Genomic DNA, 17,048 nt, shown 5'->3' with positions numbered 1-17,048 from the left:
AGGTACAAAACTACAGGGGAAAAAAAAGAGCGTGTAAGCGATAGAAAGTACTGCTGAGAGTTCTAACCACAAATGAGATTTCAGTGCTTTGTGGAAAATCATTCCCTCACAGATCTCTTCAAATAAGTACTTTTTAAATTGATGTTTCTTCTGAAAATAAGAGAGGCAGTAATTAGAATCTAGTGTGTCTACAGCTGTGTGTAATTTTGCGGTACACCAATCAGAAGTGCTGCAGGAGATCTTGAGTCTCTTGGCTGGATCTGTGGAGGTGAGCGGGGGAGAGGGTGGGCTGCTGGGGGGAAGAATGGTTCCTTGTTTCATGCGGAGGTCTTAGTCAGCACTGACTAACAGAGCAGTTGAGTACAGACACGTTCAGGGATGGAGACCAGCTGGAGGCTGCAGCCAAAATGAGAGCGATCCAAAAGCCACAAACGTCTACAGAGAACCAGCTTGGCATGAATCTGTATTCAGAACTTACCCAAATTATTCCTTCCTAAATTCTTATATCAAGTACAAACAGGGAATAAACTCTGACAGGATGTGTATCGATAGCTATGACATTATTTCTCACCAGACCTGGTCATGAGACGTTTCTGTGCACGTAAGTGGACCGCCATGAGCATTAAAGGAATTTCATCACCATTTCCTCACCCTCATGTTGCTCCAAACCCATAAGACTTTGGTTAACCTTTGAAGCACAAACTAAGATATTTTTTATGAAAAATTAGAGTTTTCTGTTACTTCACTGAAAGACTAAGTAACCAAAACTTAGAAGATCCAAAAAGGTACTAATGGCTTTGTTAAACAAATCCATATGAATCAGGCCATTTAATCCAAGTCTTGTTAATATATATACGATTGCTTATTTATATTTAAACAATCCGAAAAATAATCCATTTAATTTGTGTTTCGAAGATTAACCTTTAACAAAGTCTTATGGGTTTTGAATGACATGAGATTGATTAAATGAGTACAGAATTTTCATTTTTGGGTGAACTATTCCCTTTATTCCAGCACCAAACATGAATATTAAGTGTATTTCTCTACATATCTATCTCACCTGTACATCTGTCTTCATGAGAGATGCTCCCGCCTCCACTAGGTAATGACAGATTGTCCTCTGACACAACGAGGCCGCTTTGTGCAATACCGTCTCTCCACTGAATAAGCAAGAAAGAGAGACAGAGAGGAAGGAAGAGATGGGTAAATAGAGAGGAAAGGAGGCAGAAAAACACAAGACAAGTTGGAGTCTTGAAACTAAAAATGAAACTTAAGATGATTCCTAAGAAACCATGGCCTTCCTGACTACAGTATCATAAAACAGAACCTGAACTCTTACTGTCAACAGATAAAAATAAGTGTGCATTCAGAATGACACTCACTTTTCTCTCTCCGTTACATCCAGGATATCGGTGGGTGCTGTGGAAAAAGAGGGGGGGGAATCAAATCTTGCAACCATACTAAAGCATGTGCCCTGAGGTGATGGTGTGTTGCTTAATGAAGAGCTGTAAAAAGCTTGCGTGGGAGAGAGAGATGACCTGCTTCACACAGCACCCCCCCCCCCCCACACACACACACACACACACTACAGATAACACACAAAACAGCGACTCAAAGCAAACAACACAAGTCAGGAGTTTGGATACACCACAATGTGTTTCTTATGATCATAGAGACCTGCTGATCTAAAGGATTGAAAACGTAAAATTTGTTCTGCAGCTTTAAAATTGATTGTTAAGCATACAGTCATAAAAATCGCACAGATAAAGCCATTTTGTCTATGCCAAAGATTTTTAAAAGCTGTTACAGACGTGTTACGTGACCATTTTACCATTATCAATGATGTATTTGACGATCTCCTTGCTTCCCACTTCCACAGCATAGTGCAGCAGGGTGCGACCCACAGGGTCCTGCACACACAGGTCAGCCCCCTTCTTATGCAGCTCCTTTAACTGCAGAGAAAAAGCTGCCAGTCATACAAACAAACACTGAAATAAACATCCCAATCAATAGAAAACCAAAGAGAGCATAATTATGGGAAGCCACATGGTACCCTGATCTCTGAGTCTTATTAATTATTGGAAAGTGCCAAAAAGTACTGGTTTCCACACAGTTATTCAAACGGAATCGAGTGATGGGCTCAGACGTGCTTAAGGAGAAAAGCACAAGGTTGGCTGGAGGCTGATAGCAAACATGCCAGTGACCGTCTCAATGGGTTCAAAGGACCCTTCCATGCGATAAAGCCCAAAATCTGTCAAAAACTTGCCAGGACTTTTTTTACACACCAGAGAGAGTTTGGGCATAAAATACTGGCATTATCACCAGGCCAGTGAGTCTAGAAAGATTAGTACCATCAGAGGCTTTTTATCCACCAGTTTTCAGTCTCACTTGGAGGAGATTCCTGATGATGAATGCCCTGAGAGGAAAGAGAAGACACCATCTACACACCACACTCTCTGCACTCCACAACTGGGTAATTACAGACACACCTGAGCTTCTGTGTGTGTGAGAGTCCGAATGTAGTTCTGCATATTTCATGCGAGTTTAAATGTTAGAGTTGACCGTTGTAAGGGCAGTGAGATGCTTATTTAAAGAAAAAAATATTATGGCAGGTAAAGGATGCTGTGTACTCTACATCCCTGCCCACTGCAACATGCCAAACACCCGCATTAATATCTGAAATGTCCCCTCTTCTCCTCTCTGTACCGAGGCATTACGAGTGGGAACAGGGTTTGGGCTGGGTGTGAGAGATTATCATTCTAGTGAAAGCCTGTTTGGTCACCATAGAAACCAAGAACGAGTGAAAGGTCAAGAGAATATGCAGGATCATTTATCTGGTTCCGCCTCTGCTCTGCAAGATACTTGACATTTAATGGTGAGGTCAGTCCAGCGTTAGAGACGACAGAATATCCTTTAGGCCGAGTGAACATTTAACTAAAAGCACACGGATCGCTCTCTTGCATATTAAATCACTGTCAAAACACAACATCCGAGCTACCTACTCAAATAATAGGTGTATGTATATGGCAAGCCGTTTTGACTTTTATTCATTCTCAGGATATGAATTCTTGATATCAACAATTCAGTTTTTACTAGTTCAAGTGATAATTCTTGATATCAACAATTAGGAATTAGATTTCTACTAGTAACAATGGCAATTGTTGATATCTGTAACTGTATTTTCACTAGTTAAATGTTACCATAGGCTGCCATTCAAATTTAATTGTTTATATCAAGAATTAATTTCTTACTAGTTGAAATTCCAATTTCACATATCAGAAATACTATTATTACTAGTAAAAATGTCTATTCTTGATATCAACAATTTAATTCTTAATATAAAAAATTAAATTCTTATCAATTTAATTCTTACTAGTGACAATGTTCATTTCTGATATCATGAATGTGATTGTAACTAGTAATAAGTCATTTTATCAGAAATACATTTTCAGATATCAGAAATGAACATCGTCACTTGTGACAATTAAATTGTTGATATCAAAAATATATATCTGTACTAGTAACCACGTGATTACTGATATAAAAAATAAAGCTTTTTACTAGTAATAATAGTATTTCTGATATGTGAAATTGGAATTTCAACTAGTAAGAAATTAATTCTTGATATCAACAATTGAATTTGAATGGCAGCCTATGGTAACATTTAACTAGTGAAAATACAATTACAGATATCAACAATTGCCATTGTTACTAGTAGAAATCTAATTCCTGATATCAAGAATTAGCATTTTAAATAGTGAAAATTGAATTGTTGATATCAATAATTAACATTGTTACTAGTGAAAATGTAATTGCTGATATCAAAAATAGCCATTGTTACTAGCAGAAATCCAATTCCTAATATCAATTATTAGTATTTTAACTAGTGAAAACTGAATTGTCCATATCAAGAATTCATATACTGAGAAGGAATAAAAGTCAAAACGGCTTGCCAAAGAGTATGTGCTTGCAAACCATTAAAAAAAAACCTCTGCAAAAAGTCAACACCGAAATCTGAGAAACCAAGAAGGTGAAAAGGCAAGGTTGTTGTATTTAAGAGCTTAATGTATTCAAATGATGCTCTTACCTTCTGATGGTCCTTCTTCTTCACACATTCAATTAGATTGTCTGCTGACACTGTTAAAGAAGAGCACTCTATTAATGAAGATTCAAGTGTATTTTTTCTTTTCTTATAGTTCTTGAACTTATTTAGACTTAAATAATTACAAAGCAAATACTGTTTACGAAGATTAAATGTGACTGGATATGTGAAAAAGTATGTCATCAGCATCAAAAACAGAGTTAATGGATACTGAAACATTATCTTTTGCTGTTTTCATAGCTGAACTGGAGGAGGCCATTTTAATTGATCTTGAACTTATTTTGATATGATTACTTAAGTGTAATTAAAGCAAAGACTGAGTGTACCAAAATGACAGGTGATCAGAACAGTATGTCATTAGCATAAAAACTAACCATGAAGCCATTTTAATTTATCCTGATCTTATTTTAATCATTTTACTTGCGTGCTGCAATTAAAGCTACACTATGTAACTTGACACTCTTGTGCAGTGTTCCTCAAATCTTTCCCTGGAGGTCCAATCTGCTGCTGAGTTTAGCTCCAACCCTGATCAAACTCACCTACCTGTGATTTTCTAATGATCTTGAAGACTCTGATTAGCATGCTCAGGTGTGTTTGATTAGGGTTAGAGCTAAACTCTGCAGGAGTGGGCCAGATTTGAGGATGCCTGTAGTGGTTGAAGAATAATTGTTTCTTGCAGAGGAACATAGTTTTGGTGATTGTGAGTTGTTTCCACAATTATGCGCAGATGAATAAACACAATATGCAAATGTCACTAACAACATTAAAACGCCATGACTCCAATAAATAAATTGACAAATAAAAAATAAAATAAAAATGGAAATTTTTTAATGAACCTAGTAAATGAAATTTTATGCAGACTAAACATTTTTGAAAAGCCAAGCAATTGTTGAAGTTTTATTATAGGCGTTGTTGCGTAGTAACCTGACCTTCTTTCCTTTATTTACAAATATGACATAAAGACACAGAAAAATGACAGAGGCATGCAGTTAAATCTGACCCGACAGATCTATCTATCTATCTATCTATCTATCTATCTATCTATCTATCTATCTATCTATCTATCTATCTATCTATCTATCTATCTATATATATTATTTTATAGGCTTACTGTTGTGATTCAGGGTAAGGCAAAAACACAGTTTGGAAGACGGATTTATGAGAAGATGAAATTGAATTTGTCATTATTTAAATTCTAAGAGATGAATTGTGACCATATGTGTGAATCTGTATGGCACCTCAGCATAAAAACAAATGCATTATTCGTAAAAGATTTGTAAAGCTATAATACCAGAAAATGCCAATACTAGTGTTGTAGTTTCCTCATGGCAGTTGATGACTTCATTATTACTTAGAGGTATTATTATTCAGAAACTGCTTGCATGCACAAATCGCTTATGCATATTTGTTCAATATAAAGTTATTCAGAGTTAAACAAGATGATGTTCTGTTTATTTAATGCTTTGGGAGCAGACAGTTAAAAAGGGAGTAAAAATATGATTTTAATTATGGGTGTTAATCACATTAGCTGAAGCTGGCTCTGAGGGTTCAAACTCAATATGCTAAATGTGTGTTCAAAGCTTTGCAATGCCCTTTGTAGATTTGCCTTCCTAATCCAGCAATCTTGTGTGCTGCTTCACAAACCTCGAGAGGTAAAATATGAAAACACCCAACTGGGATGTCGGCTAACACGCGCTGTAGAGCTCACTGCGTGGCTAAATTTATGCCTGTGTCTAAAGATATGCCCGCTCCAATCCAGCTCTCAAAACTCGGCCGCTTTATGGAATTGAAGAGTCTTTTTTCCTGTCTAGAGAAAGCGTGCACAGGGCCAAATCAGGTTTTCGGAAACGCATTCCTCTGCTCATGCTAGGAAGCTTTGGAGCTAGCGCTGAATTCTAATGTGGATCAATGTGAGTGATGATAACCTGCTCTGCCTCGCTGCACCTCACAGACTGTGAGACGGTCCTTTCCTCCTTGCTCTCTTCCTCCTCTACCAATGCCAAGAGAGCGGAAAACACCACAGCCTTGGCACATGCCCTCTCCTGACAGGCAGCAGCTCATTAAAAAGGAACAAGAACGAAGACCAAGGAGCGTTTAACACTCAACTTACACGTAATGAAAGTCAGAAACGATTCACAGAGCAAGAGCTGCTCCTCCACTACATGTAGCGGTCCCAATTTGCTTCTCGCAGAGACCTGAGACGCTTTATGGCTTTAACTTTTTCTCACAAGAAAAGACTAAAATTCAGCCCTCATTGTGTTTCCATTTACATATATTAATTCAGAATTAGACCAAAGCTACCCTGGATAAAGTTCACTTGATGTTCATTCACTGAAGAGATGAAAGCAAAATGAGAGCACTACTTAAACTCCTTACCAGAGTTTGCATCGTTCAGGTTGCTCTTGTCAAACCTGTGGGAGAAAAAGAAACATCTGAGTGATACACTTCAAATCAACGGACACAAATCTTTTAGAGGATTTCTTCACAGCAAGTATCTGAAACTAAAGCTCTTGATGCACACAGTGTGTGAAGCCATTCATCTCAACTTGAACCATCTCCAGGTTTTTTTCTTGATGAAGCCGTTCAAATTATCCTAACGAATGGCTACAATGCACATGCATGTAGATCCCAGAAAATTAATGAGCAAAAGAATAAATGACTTCAAATGAGCTTCAGCATATAAGAGCAAGAGATGAATTGAGGAGGAAACCCAAACTCACTGAATGTCACTGCAATGCTATCTGAGTGACATGAGGTCTGTTTGACTTCATATTTAACACTGCGCAGAACGATCTGAGTCTTGAGCAGGGCATGTCGGTTAGAAATTTAGTTTTAACTTGGTGTGGTGCTGATGCCATCAAAGTACCACAAGAGCGATTCGAGGGCAGTCGGCTGGATCAGCCAGCATCATTTTTCCAGAGTAGCTGCAAGAGCTCTGATGATAACAGCCATTTCACGATTGGTCAGACTCACCGATGGTGTGCATTTCATATTTAATCTGATCACTCAAGTTCCACTAATGCTCACACATCAGTATTTTTATAACAGTAAAAACTCTTTTCATGTAATCTTAATGTCATACTGTTACAAATGTTATGTTCATCAAAATAAAACTGATAAAAGTACATCAACATTCTAAACATTCTTCTCTGTATTAAGAAGCACATAACCTATTCAATTAACAGTGTTTCTGGTTGCTACACATAAAAATCTGTTTATCTGAGAAACATTACATCTAATCCACTCTGTCTGTGACAGAGTACACAAACACTGTGCGAACATCATTACGCGAAGTTTAAAGTGTCCTATTTGATGGCTCTTTTTTTCAACTCCTCCCCCAAACATCTTGCTGATTGGTAAAGGCATGCGCAGCCAAAGTCGAACCCGCCTAATGATAATGATGATGCCATCATCTACACTACACCTCCTCTCTGTCTCTTCCCTGACAGGAGCATCTTCTGTGCGCTCTCACCTAAAAGAATATTTGATCAAAGAGCTCCTCACCACACAATAATAAGGCTGGGACATTAAGAAACAGAGACGTGTGGCACACAGGGCTTTGGATCCTGAATTTTGCTAAAAGCAGTGTGGCTCTGAAATAGTTTTTTCACCAGAAAGCTTCATATAAGAGTTGACTATAATGCAGATATTTGGTATATCATAATGAAGTGCAATGCAGGGGTCAGAGATCAAGAGTGGTCAGATCACGATCAATTGAAAAACAATAAATGCGTTTCACTTCAAATACACTGTCTCAAATTGAGTGAGACAGAAAAAGAGTGAGGGAAAGGTAAAGGAGTTCACAAACACTTAAGTCAAAGTCACAACACACTGTTTCCATTGTGATATATCTATGAGTGATTGTGTGTGTGTGTGTGAGGGGGGTGGGGATGGGCTTGCTAAGGAATCTGAGTGTTTCCCATAATTAAAAGCAGTTTGCAGGCTCATAAATCTGGGCTCTGACATGTCTTTCCAACACACACACACACACACACACACACACACACACCTTTGCTGTAATACTTGCACGCCTCCTTTAGCCTTGCAGCAGAAGTTCAGCCTTCAGGCTGCGAAATTTGCTCAGGTCCTTGAAACCACAAATCGCTGCTCTCAGCTATCAAAACCCATCTCTATCAATCACAATTTATCTTTTCATATAGCTCTATCATGACAAATGATGTTCAAATACACTGATCTCTGGTCAGCTGTGGGGAATGTTCATGAAAATTGACAGCAGCACTACAATTGAGAAAAACACAACTTAAGCACTTTAAGCAGATTTATATCACTGAGCTATACTCTTGCGGAAGCAATCAGCATCCACATTTATTTTCAGCCATATCCATTTTGCTGAGATACAACCTCTTCCTCTTCAGATGGAAAATGGAGAACAGCTGAGTTGGGACTCACATTAGAGTGCATGAGGAGGGAAGATTTGACGATGACACTCAAATCTCTATGTATTCTGAGAGCTTGATGCATGTGACTGGAATCAGGGCAAATGCATCTCTCTAGCCATCATGTCCTGGAGGAAAAGCTGGCAATGGTTTATTCCCCCAGCCTAAATGATCATCCAGTGTTTAAACATGTCTGAACCATGCCTTGGTATGTAACCCAGATGGCAGCTGTAATTACTGACGTTCCTCAGCCTGCTTTCACAAAACACTCACACACTAAGACACACAGCAGCTTTAATGGGGTTATTGCGTTTTTGCTAGCTGTAATTGCTAGTAATTTAGCACATTTACAGAAAGGGTAGAAATGTGACATTGGGCCAATTATTCGATATGAGTCCAGAAACCCCTTATTAGCTCTAGAGAGAAACAGCAATCTGAATCCGGACCGGCCTGACATTTACTCACCAGCTCCTACCAGCTCTCACAAATACAAGAAATCACATTTGCAAGCCAGTTTTATTATTGATTGTGGACTGGAATGTTCTCCTCTAATCACTACTGAGATTTATGAGCAGAAGTCTTTCTTTAAACAAAAGCAGGTCTTAATGAGGGCGCTTGATGGTCCGTGCTGTGAATACAATACCATTAGAGGAAACTTCAATATACTTCAATGTAGGACGGCTTTAAGGGTCAAAGTTCAGCTCCCTAGAGACCAATCAGACTTTGGCATCAACAGGATCTCAGCTTGATAATGAAGGCTGCGATGCACCATTAAACTGCTGCTCTTGAGTATCTGTCCTTGTTTGCTTCTCCTCATCAATATAACCTTTATTATGCTTCTTCCAATTTACCATTTGCAGACACCACATTAAAGATGGTTCGCTCAGACTGCTCGGGAAACAAGGGGCTAATCTCTCACTCGCGCACATGCTTCCTCCTGTTGTTATTTGCTTTCAGTATCAGTGTTTAGATGTAAATCTGCCTCAGAATGAGAGTTACTCACGGGCTCAGCTATAATTCCATTACAGTGGAAAATGCAAATCCCTCATTTATGTATGACAGAAAAACAACATAAAACATACATCAATTAATTACGGCTCCTATTCAAAATTAAGCCAACAATAGCAGAAACCTAATCAATTTCCCTGGTAGACAGAGAGAGAGAGCACAAGCTGCTGGTTTAATCAAACTTTCAAGCATGTTAAGCTGATTTGAGGTATTGATGAGCTGTAGTATATGAGCACTAGAAGAGATAGTGTCATATAAGAACAGATTAATGATTTTTTCAGGCTGTCAATTAAACAAGCTATATTTATGCTTGTCTATGTTGAAGCCATCCCTTAAAGGGACAGTTCACCAAAAAAAGGGGAATTATTTTATAATTTACCCATTCTAATTTAATTCCAAATCATCTATGACTTTTTTTGAAAGTCATATGAAATGAAAGAAAGGCAAGGTCTTGAGATGTGTTTTTAAAAGTTGAACTTTTAACCTTCCACAGTGTTTTCAAAACAGAAAGCGTATGTGCGAACAGTGAGACAAATCGCAATTTTCAAAGATGTCCGTTTAGCAGCTATTTACATAGAAAAACAAAAAGCGGTGAAGTGGAACACAAAAATGCATTTTGTGTGAACCAGCCCTTAGTCTACAAGCAAACAGCAGTTAGAAAATACAATAACAGACATCACACTGGAGAATGCCAGACAAGACAAAACACGAACAAACAAGACTATGAGTGACTACACTGGACCAGTACAGACTAGATTAGACCAGAACAGAACAGGGTAAATTACTACTCTAATTGTACTTTGATTTGCAGAACTTTTGGCAGTTTATGTGTAGTTTTGCGTGCGTTCATCTCTTCTACCCTCTAATGTCGTGTCAACAGAGACAGCTTGGCATAATAAGGAACAGAACAGGCCAGTAAAAATAATAATCAGCTGCACAAATGTTGAGGTCCTGCTGTGCTAGAGTTCTTTTCCTCATTGCAGAAATGACACTCATAGTGCACATTAAGAAAAGCCACTGGCTGCCGGTAACCATCCCAACTGGGATTAAAAGAGTAGAGCTGCTCTTTGAACACTTTCAGCTCTAACATCTATAACAGCTCTGAGAAGGGTGCAGAGAGGGGAGGAATACAGAAACATTACAAGTCTGTAAAGCTTTGTCTCACCTGCTGGTAGGTTTGAAATCTGCTGCTGTTGTGTTTGAGCGATGAACACCCCCCACCCTTCAAAACAAAACAAAAAAACAAAAAAAAAAACAAAAGAAGAGTAAATAATTGAATGGGAATATAAAACAAAAATGATAAAGACATGACCATAAACAATATTTGTTTGACATAACAGTGAAAAATGAAATTTGCATTTCCCAAAGGAAATACAGATACCTGTATGGCTGTAAAAAAAACAAATTAGGCTTTGGTTCTGTGTAAATAAAATGCTGTATTAGAGCTGCTCTGTCACTGTCATGACATGGAACATCTTGTTTTCTGTTGGCTGCACACAGCTCATACATATTCACTATGGATTGTAAAATTGTATATGTGCAAGACATATGCAAAAGAAAAGGGCAAATCAAAAATTCAGCATGCAGTAGAATGCAAAAGGAAAAAATACCAAATCAATTCAGTAACACATAGATTTCACTGTTGTTGTTGCATTAAAGAGTATTTTAAAGTATGAGCTGTATCATTATTCCTTTAATTAAAAAAAAAAGTATGAAATGTACAAATAGATGTAACGTGTAGGTATAAAAAGTGTTAAGCACTTTGGGCTGAGAAAAAGTAGATCAAACCCTAACCAGAATGTTACACAGTATATGGCATGGAAAATAAAACAAAACACACACACAAAAGAAAATAAAGACGGCAATAAAATTAAAAGCACTGTGAATTGAGTTGGTGTGGAATTTTAAAGACTTTTAATGCATTAAATATGTGATGTAATGCAAATATTTTTCACCATTACAAACAGGGTGGTTCTATTATCTCTTGTCTGGCCAGATATTCCTCCCCTCAGGCAGGGCTGTGGCCTGGACCCCATTGGAGCAAATCAATTCATGGCCAGCACAAATGTTATATAATGTACCACAGGCAGACATTTCTTTTACTGAGATATCACTGACCCTAGGAGAAATTGAATAGGACCCAAAAAGCCCATCATTTAGGAACACAAAGGAGTGTGTAAGTCCAGGACAGCTCTCTGTGCTTTACAGAGCTGATTTCACACAAGAGGGAGATTTGTGATTGTGGTTTCTGACTAGAAAGCAGTCAGGCAGTGATATCCCTTATGTCTTCTGTGCAGTAAAAGCCAACAGTTCATGGCCAGCAGCTATTTGTGTTTTTGATCTCTTGGCCTGTTTCCAGTGGTCGGTTCTATTCTCTGTATGCCATTATGAGGTCTGGGATGCTAAAGGGCATCTAAGGAAAACTTTCCTTATCTTCTCCTGGTCACATATGCAGATACACACATCATCACAAGAAGCAGGAGCCTAATGTCTTTCTGTCCTGCCAGATATATTTTCTAAACAATATAAAAAATAATCAGGAACAGAGACTTCTAAGCAAATATAATAAATGAAATATTCCAGCATTTTCTTCAATGTAAGCGAAAACAGTTTAATCTTTTCATGCAGCCTTCATGAAACGCTCATGGGCAACTTTTAAATGTATCCTTAAAAAACCTTCATGAAAACCCTTTGGACATACTCCCTCTCTCTCTCTCTCTCTCTCTCTCTCACACACACACACACACACACACACACACACACACACAGAGTGCAAGGAAAATGCTAAATGCATTTCTGTACAGTAAATGACATGTCATACTTTTCACAAAAAAATGCCTGGTGGCCACAATTAAAGGTGCAAATGAACCAACACAGATTCAAGCACACAGATGAGCACATTTACACATCTTTTACACATATAGAGGGGAATGAATCAATGCAATACTTTTTATTCAGAATGCAGAATAAAATATATGATTATTCATTGTTATTAAATTATAATAATGATTATTTACTATAAATTAAACATCTAGCATTTGAGCTAAAAACAAGACACTCAAAACATTAAAACGAATGCAGTAAAAAGGTACTTGGTACTGACTCTGACTGGACAAGCTACAATCGAAACAGTTATAAAACAGATATACACTCATAAGTTGTGTTGTTGCGCATCAAGTGTACTTCACACTGCCCAGTTCTACACACTGTACGCATTATCAATAAAACATCACAAAAAGAGATATGCAAAAGGAGTTAGTTCTTTTTTTTCTATAGCAAAGATTAGCTAGTGAGGATTCTCTCACAGAACTACTCAACGTTCACAGATCAGCATCTCTCATACCAGCACAGAACTCAATATACTGCTTACGGCCATACAGACACAGATCAGAAAGAACACGCAAGAACATTCAGCCTGAAAAAACAAACAACTCTTTTTGTTTGGCAGCAGACTTGATCCACGTGGCTGGAGTTTCAGAGATGTGTTCTAGGATCATAAACGTTCTCTGTGTAGCTCTTACCTGCTGAGAGCTGGTTTGGCTGATCTGAGCGAGTCACTGTGTGCAAGAGCTTCTGCCACAGAACTGTCACTGGAAACACGCTTCCTTTGGAGCTCTGCAACCCTGAAAAAACAACGAGAGACACACACAGAGACATTATCAAGAGGAATATTTGGTACTGAAACAGCAGGCCAGTCATTATATCTGCAGCCAACAAAAAACAAATGCTGTGATGTACCACAGTCCAGCTGCTAACTAATCATAATGTTGTGTGCACTTGTTCTTTAATGTTCGAAGTCTTTGTGATATAAAAAAGTAACATACAAAGACCCACAATTACAGTCTGGTTAATAAAAAACACCTCTAACACCTCTATCGTTTCTGTTTATAGTATATAACAATAGTGTGTGAGAGAAAGGGAAACGAACAGAGGAAGGTGGAGACAGAGAGATAGAGAAAGATAGAGACACTACCCTTTGATCTCCACTAGTGCATGTATCACCCTGTAGCAGTCTGATCTCATTTGGTGGAAAAGCATAACCGGTGGAAAAACATTACGAAGACAAGAGAGAGCGAAAGAGAGAGAAAGAAAGCCAGCATTTCTAGAGACTCAAAAAGACAATGCTTCCTGTCACTTTGTTCACCCACAGCTCACCCTGGCAAACTCAGCACTTAACACCACAAAGGCTAATTACATCTTTTTATTAATTTAATATTCCTTTCATGAGCGATTCTGTGCGATTCTGAATTGAACAAAAGCATGTTCAATGTTGCCTCGGCGAGAGATCGTTATTTCATGCCCAAGGGAGTTAAGCGATGTAATAATGCCTGCTAAACGTGTCAGCAGCTGTACGCCTGTGTGACTGATTGAGTCTGTGCGACTAACAACAAATCAGGAGCAGAAAAGTTGCCAAAAAAACCATCCAAAACAAAAAGTACCACTGATTAAAAACATAAATGAAAAAGATGAAATGCATGAATGCAATGCGAAATAACCAAATTAAAAAAAGACAAATGGAATGAGAAAAGGATGAGCAGAGGAAAAAGGAGAGATGTCAATTACAAGAAGGTGAGCCAAAGTTCTCTGAAACTCTGAAAGACTCTTGCTCTTTCGCAAACATGTCATAAGGACTGCAGAAACTATATTTAAGTATCGACAAGGAAGAAAATACCCTGCCTATTGCAACAAACAGCAAAGCGAATGGCCATATAGTGATATCTGAAATCTATTATGCTGCTGGTTTTACAAGAAAAAAGAACCCAGACGTATATATGCATAAATCATTACACAACCAGAAAGCTGACATTTTGTAGCTTTTTATGCTTATGGTGTATCTAACACAACAGAGTTCAATAAACAACACACAATTATCGAAGTAAACAAGACTAATTAAAGAAAACTTCAGCTTTGATGTGGAAAACCCAAGTGGCTTAGAGTGAAGCCAAGAGAAAAAAAAAGGTAGTATTTGAATCATTAAGGCTGACAAGTGACACATTTACAGTGAAACTGTAGAGTGTAAGTACAACGTGAGAGAAAGACATTCTGAAGTTTAAATACAGAAAGATAAAGGATATATCAGCACATCTCAAGCACCCACAGCCCCTAAAGACAAAAGGCTGACTGTTATCTCACAATCACAGCACACATGACAGCAGCAATGCTCTGAGGGACCGCTCAATGTTTTCCATCGGAAGCCATAAGCAAAAGCTCCTATCGGATGGGTTATACAATCGTGACATAATCAGGAGAGCTATGTCCAGTGCAGCGGCTTGTCTGTGTTTCAACCAGACACATTACACTGCTTCACACAGCTGGGAGGACAATGATAATGACACAAACATCACAGAGCTAACTATTCAATCATTCCGATCAATCAGTTCCCTATTAGCCTCTTCCTGACCAACATGAGCTTAATTTAAGAACGGTTGTTTTAATATATGCAACTTATTCAAAGCTGAATTTTCACAGCCACTACTCCAGTCTTCAGGTGTCAAATGATCCTTCAGAAATTATTCTTAAATGCTGATTTGGTTATCAAGAAACATTTCTGATTATTTTCAGTGTTGAAAACCATGTCATAGTTTTGTGGAAACTGATTTTTTTGGGGTTTGTTTGTTTTTTTTATTCATTTTTATTTTAAAGAATAGAAAGTTTTTCCTGTCACTTTGAGCAATTAAATTTAAAAGTATTTTTTTCTTTCAAAAAACAAAAAAAAACAAATCTTACTGACCCCACACTTTTGAACAGTAGAGATTGTGGTGTTTTGGATGCTGGACCCCATCATGGGATCCTAACATGCAGGTGTCCTCACTAGGCTTCTTAACTAGCTTAACCAGTAAGTTTTCCATGGTCAATCAGCTTAACCAGAATGACCATGCTGGCTAACAACCTTTGCCGGAAAAAAATAAACAATAACTTGTATTAACCAGCCTGATTCAACAATAGAAATTCACGCTACTCTTTTCAGCAAAGCATTCATTTAAGGTTAAATAATATAATAATAGAAAATAAACAAATACACACTCCTGTCCTGATAGACCTTTTACATTTAGAATAATAGAAAGGATGAGTGATGAAGCTTATGCTAAATATTTTGACACAGTTTCAACTGATTTCATTCAATAATTTAATAATTAAACCTGAAACATTCACAAAGACAGAAAAACAGAAAAAAGCTAATTTACTGTCTGTATTCTCTTTCTCTGTCTTGAGCTCTATTACCCCTCCAAACACAAACACACACACATACACACAGGAGATTAGCAGGGGCTGCGGTGCTGTATGACTTTTTCAGGCAGCTAAAAATAGAGGATCGGATCAAGCTCTGTGCTGAAGGAAACGCTCTGTTTTATTCACTCTGAACCACACAATTATCCTGCTATACACACAATATCGCAATCACATTCTCATTTGCACATGCAAACATGCATAGACATTCATGTGTGAACCTGCCTACACACAACTGTACGTTTATGTAAAATCCATCTCAAAAGTAACAACTATAAGGCACCCTCGGTGGATGTTAAAACAAAGTTATCGGTGCATTAATTGTTGTTAATGTAGCATTCGTACAAAGCAGCTGAGCAGTGAGAACCACACTGCCACCAGGCGGCTCGATGCTCTTTTGCTCCCTGTTGGCTGATATTACAGAGCAGAAGCTACTGTCAGCTAACAGCCATCTGAGTTATTAGCTGCCACTGATAATGAAAATGTCTCCTTTATGAAAGTTTGCATAAAATAACTCATTCATCAAAACTTTGATATATTGTCAAGAAAGGCAAAGATTAGCTGGCAGTGTGGCGCTGGTTACATTTAAACGGTTCCCTTTATGTTTGCCCGTGTATCTCACCTGGGTCTGGGTGAGTTTGGTGGAGAAGAAGAGGATGATGGGAAGGCAAATTTACGTGGATCAGATGCGGCATCACTAGAGGAGTCCACCAGGTCTGGCATGCCTGGCGATGTGCTGACCGTCTCTGTGACAACCAGCTCTGGGTCCAAAACGAACAGCTCATCCTGAGAAATTTCAGTCACGTAGTTAAGATGCTCCTAAGGGGTGACACAGACACCAGACAAATGTGAATGTTTTGTTTGTGGATACTCAAAATTGCTCAATTGTAGTTTGAATTACTCTAAAGAGGTATTGTACGGAGGACTCACTTGAGCTCGATCAATCCTGTAGAATCGATCAGCTGTTGTAGCTGCAAACACAAAACATAAAAAACAAGACAAATCAGGCTTGTGATTAGGCACCAGGCATTCAAGAGCAAGTTCAAGCAGAAGAGATGACAGAATCTCTCTCTTGTTCTAATGTTCAGGTCTCCAATTACAAAACAGTATTGTTTCAACATCTACACACCATATAACCCTGGGTTATTTTTTTCAACTCAAACACTTGATTGAGACTATTGGGCAAGGAAGCTGGGTTGATTTGACCCAATTTGGGTTAACAATTGCTCATAATCAGAAACCCAACAGTGCTCCAGATGTGAAAGAGATCATGCATCACGCAAGTTCCAACATTTCTCTGAGTGCCAATGCCA

At 38.2% G+C, this 17,048-nt stretch overlaps 1 protein-coding gene across 9 annotated transcripts in view; it reads right to left on the bottom strand.

The window, feature by feature from the left end:
• LOC306846292 (diacylglycerol kinase zeta-like) overlaps positions 1 to 17,048 on the bottom strand; it is a 131,699-nt gene that overhangs the window by 5,935 nt on the left and 108,716 nt on the right. For all 9 annotated transcript variants that reach the window (XM_079379558.1, XM_079379557.1, XM_079379561.1 and 6 more), the window contains 9 exons: positions 16,666 to 16,706; positions 16,358 to 16,554; positions 13,029 to 13,130; positions 10,673 to 10,729; positions 6,479 to 6,513; positions 4,088 to 4,137; positions 1,832 to 1,952; positions 1,383 to 1,419; positions 1,061 to 1,160 (listed from right to left, as the gene is read on the bottom strand). In XM_079379558.1, coding sequence (XP_079235684.1) covers positions 1,061 to 1,160; positions 1,383 to 1,419; positions 1,832 to 1,952; positions 4,088 to 4,137; positions 6,479 to 6,513; positions 10,673 to 10,729; positions 13,029 to 13,130; positions 16,358 to 16,554; positions 16,666 to 16,706 — 740 coding nt within the window. The remainder of the gene's footprint in view (positions 1 to 1,060; positions 1,161 to 1,382; positions 1,420 to 1,831; positions 1,953 to 4,087; positions 4,138 to 6,478; positions 6,514 to 10,672; positions 10,730 to 13,028; positions 13,131 to 16,357; positions 16,555 to 16,665; positions 16,707 to 17,048) is intronic.

This window comes from Barbus barbus (assembly GCF_936440315.1).
Source record: "Barbus barbus genome assembly, chromosome: 1".
Taxonomy (NCBI): Eukaryota; Metazoa; Chordata; class Actinopteri; order Cypriniformes; family Cyprinidae; genus Barbus; species Barbus barbus.
This window is presented reverse-complemented; position numbering and strand designations above follow the sequence as displayed.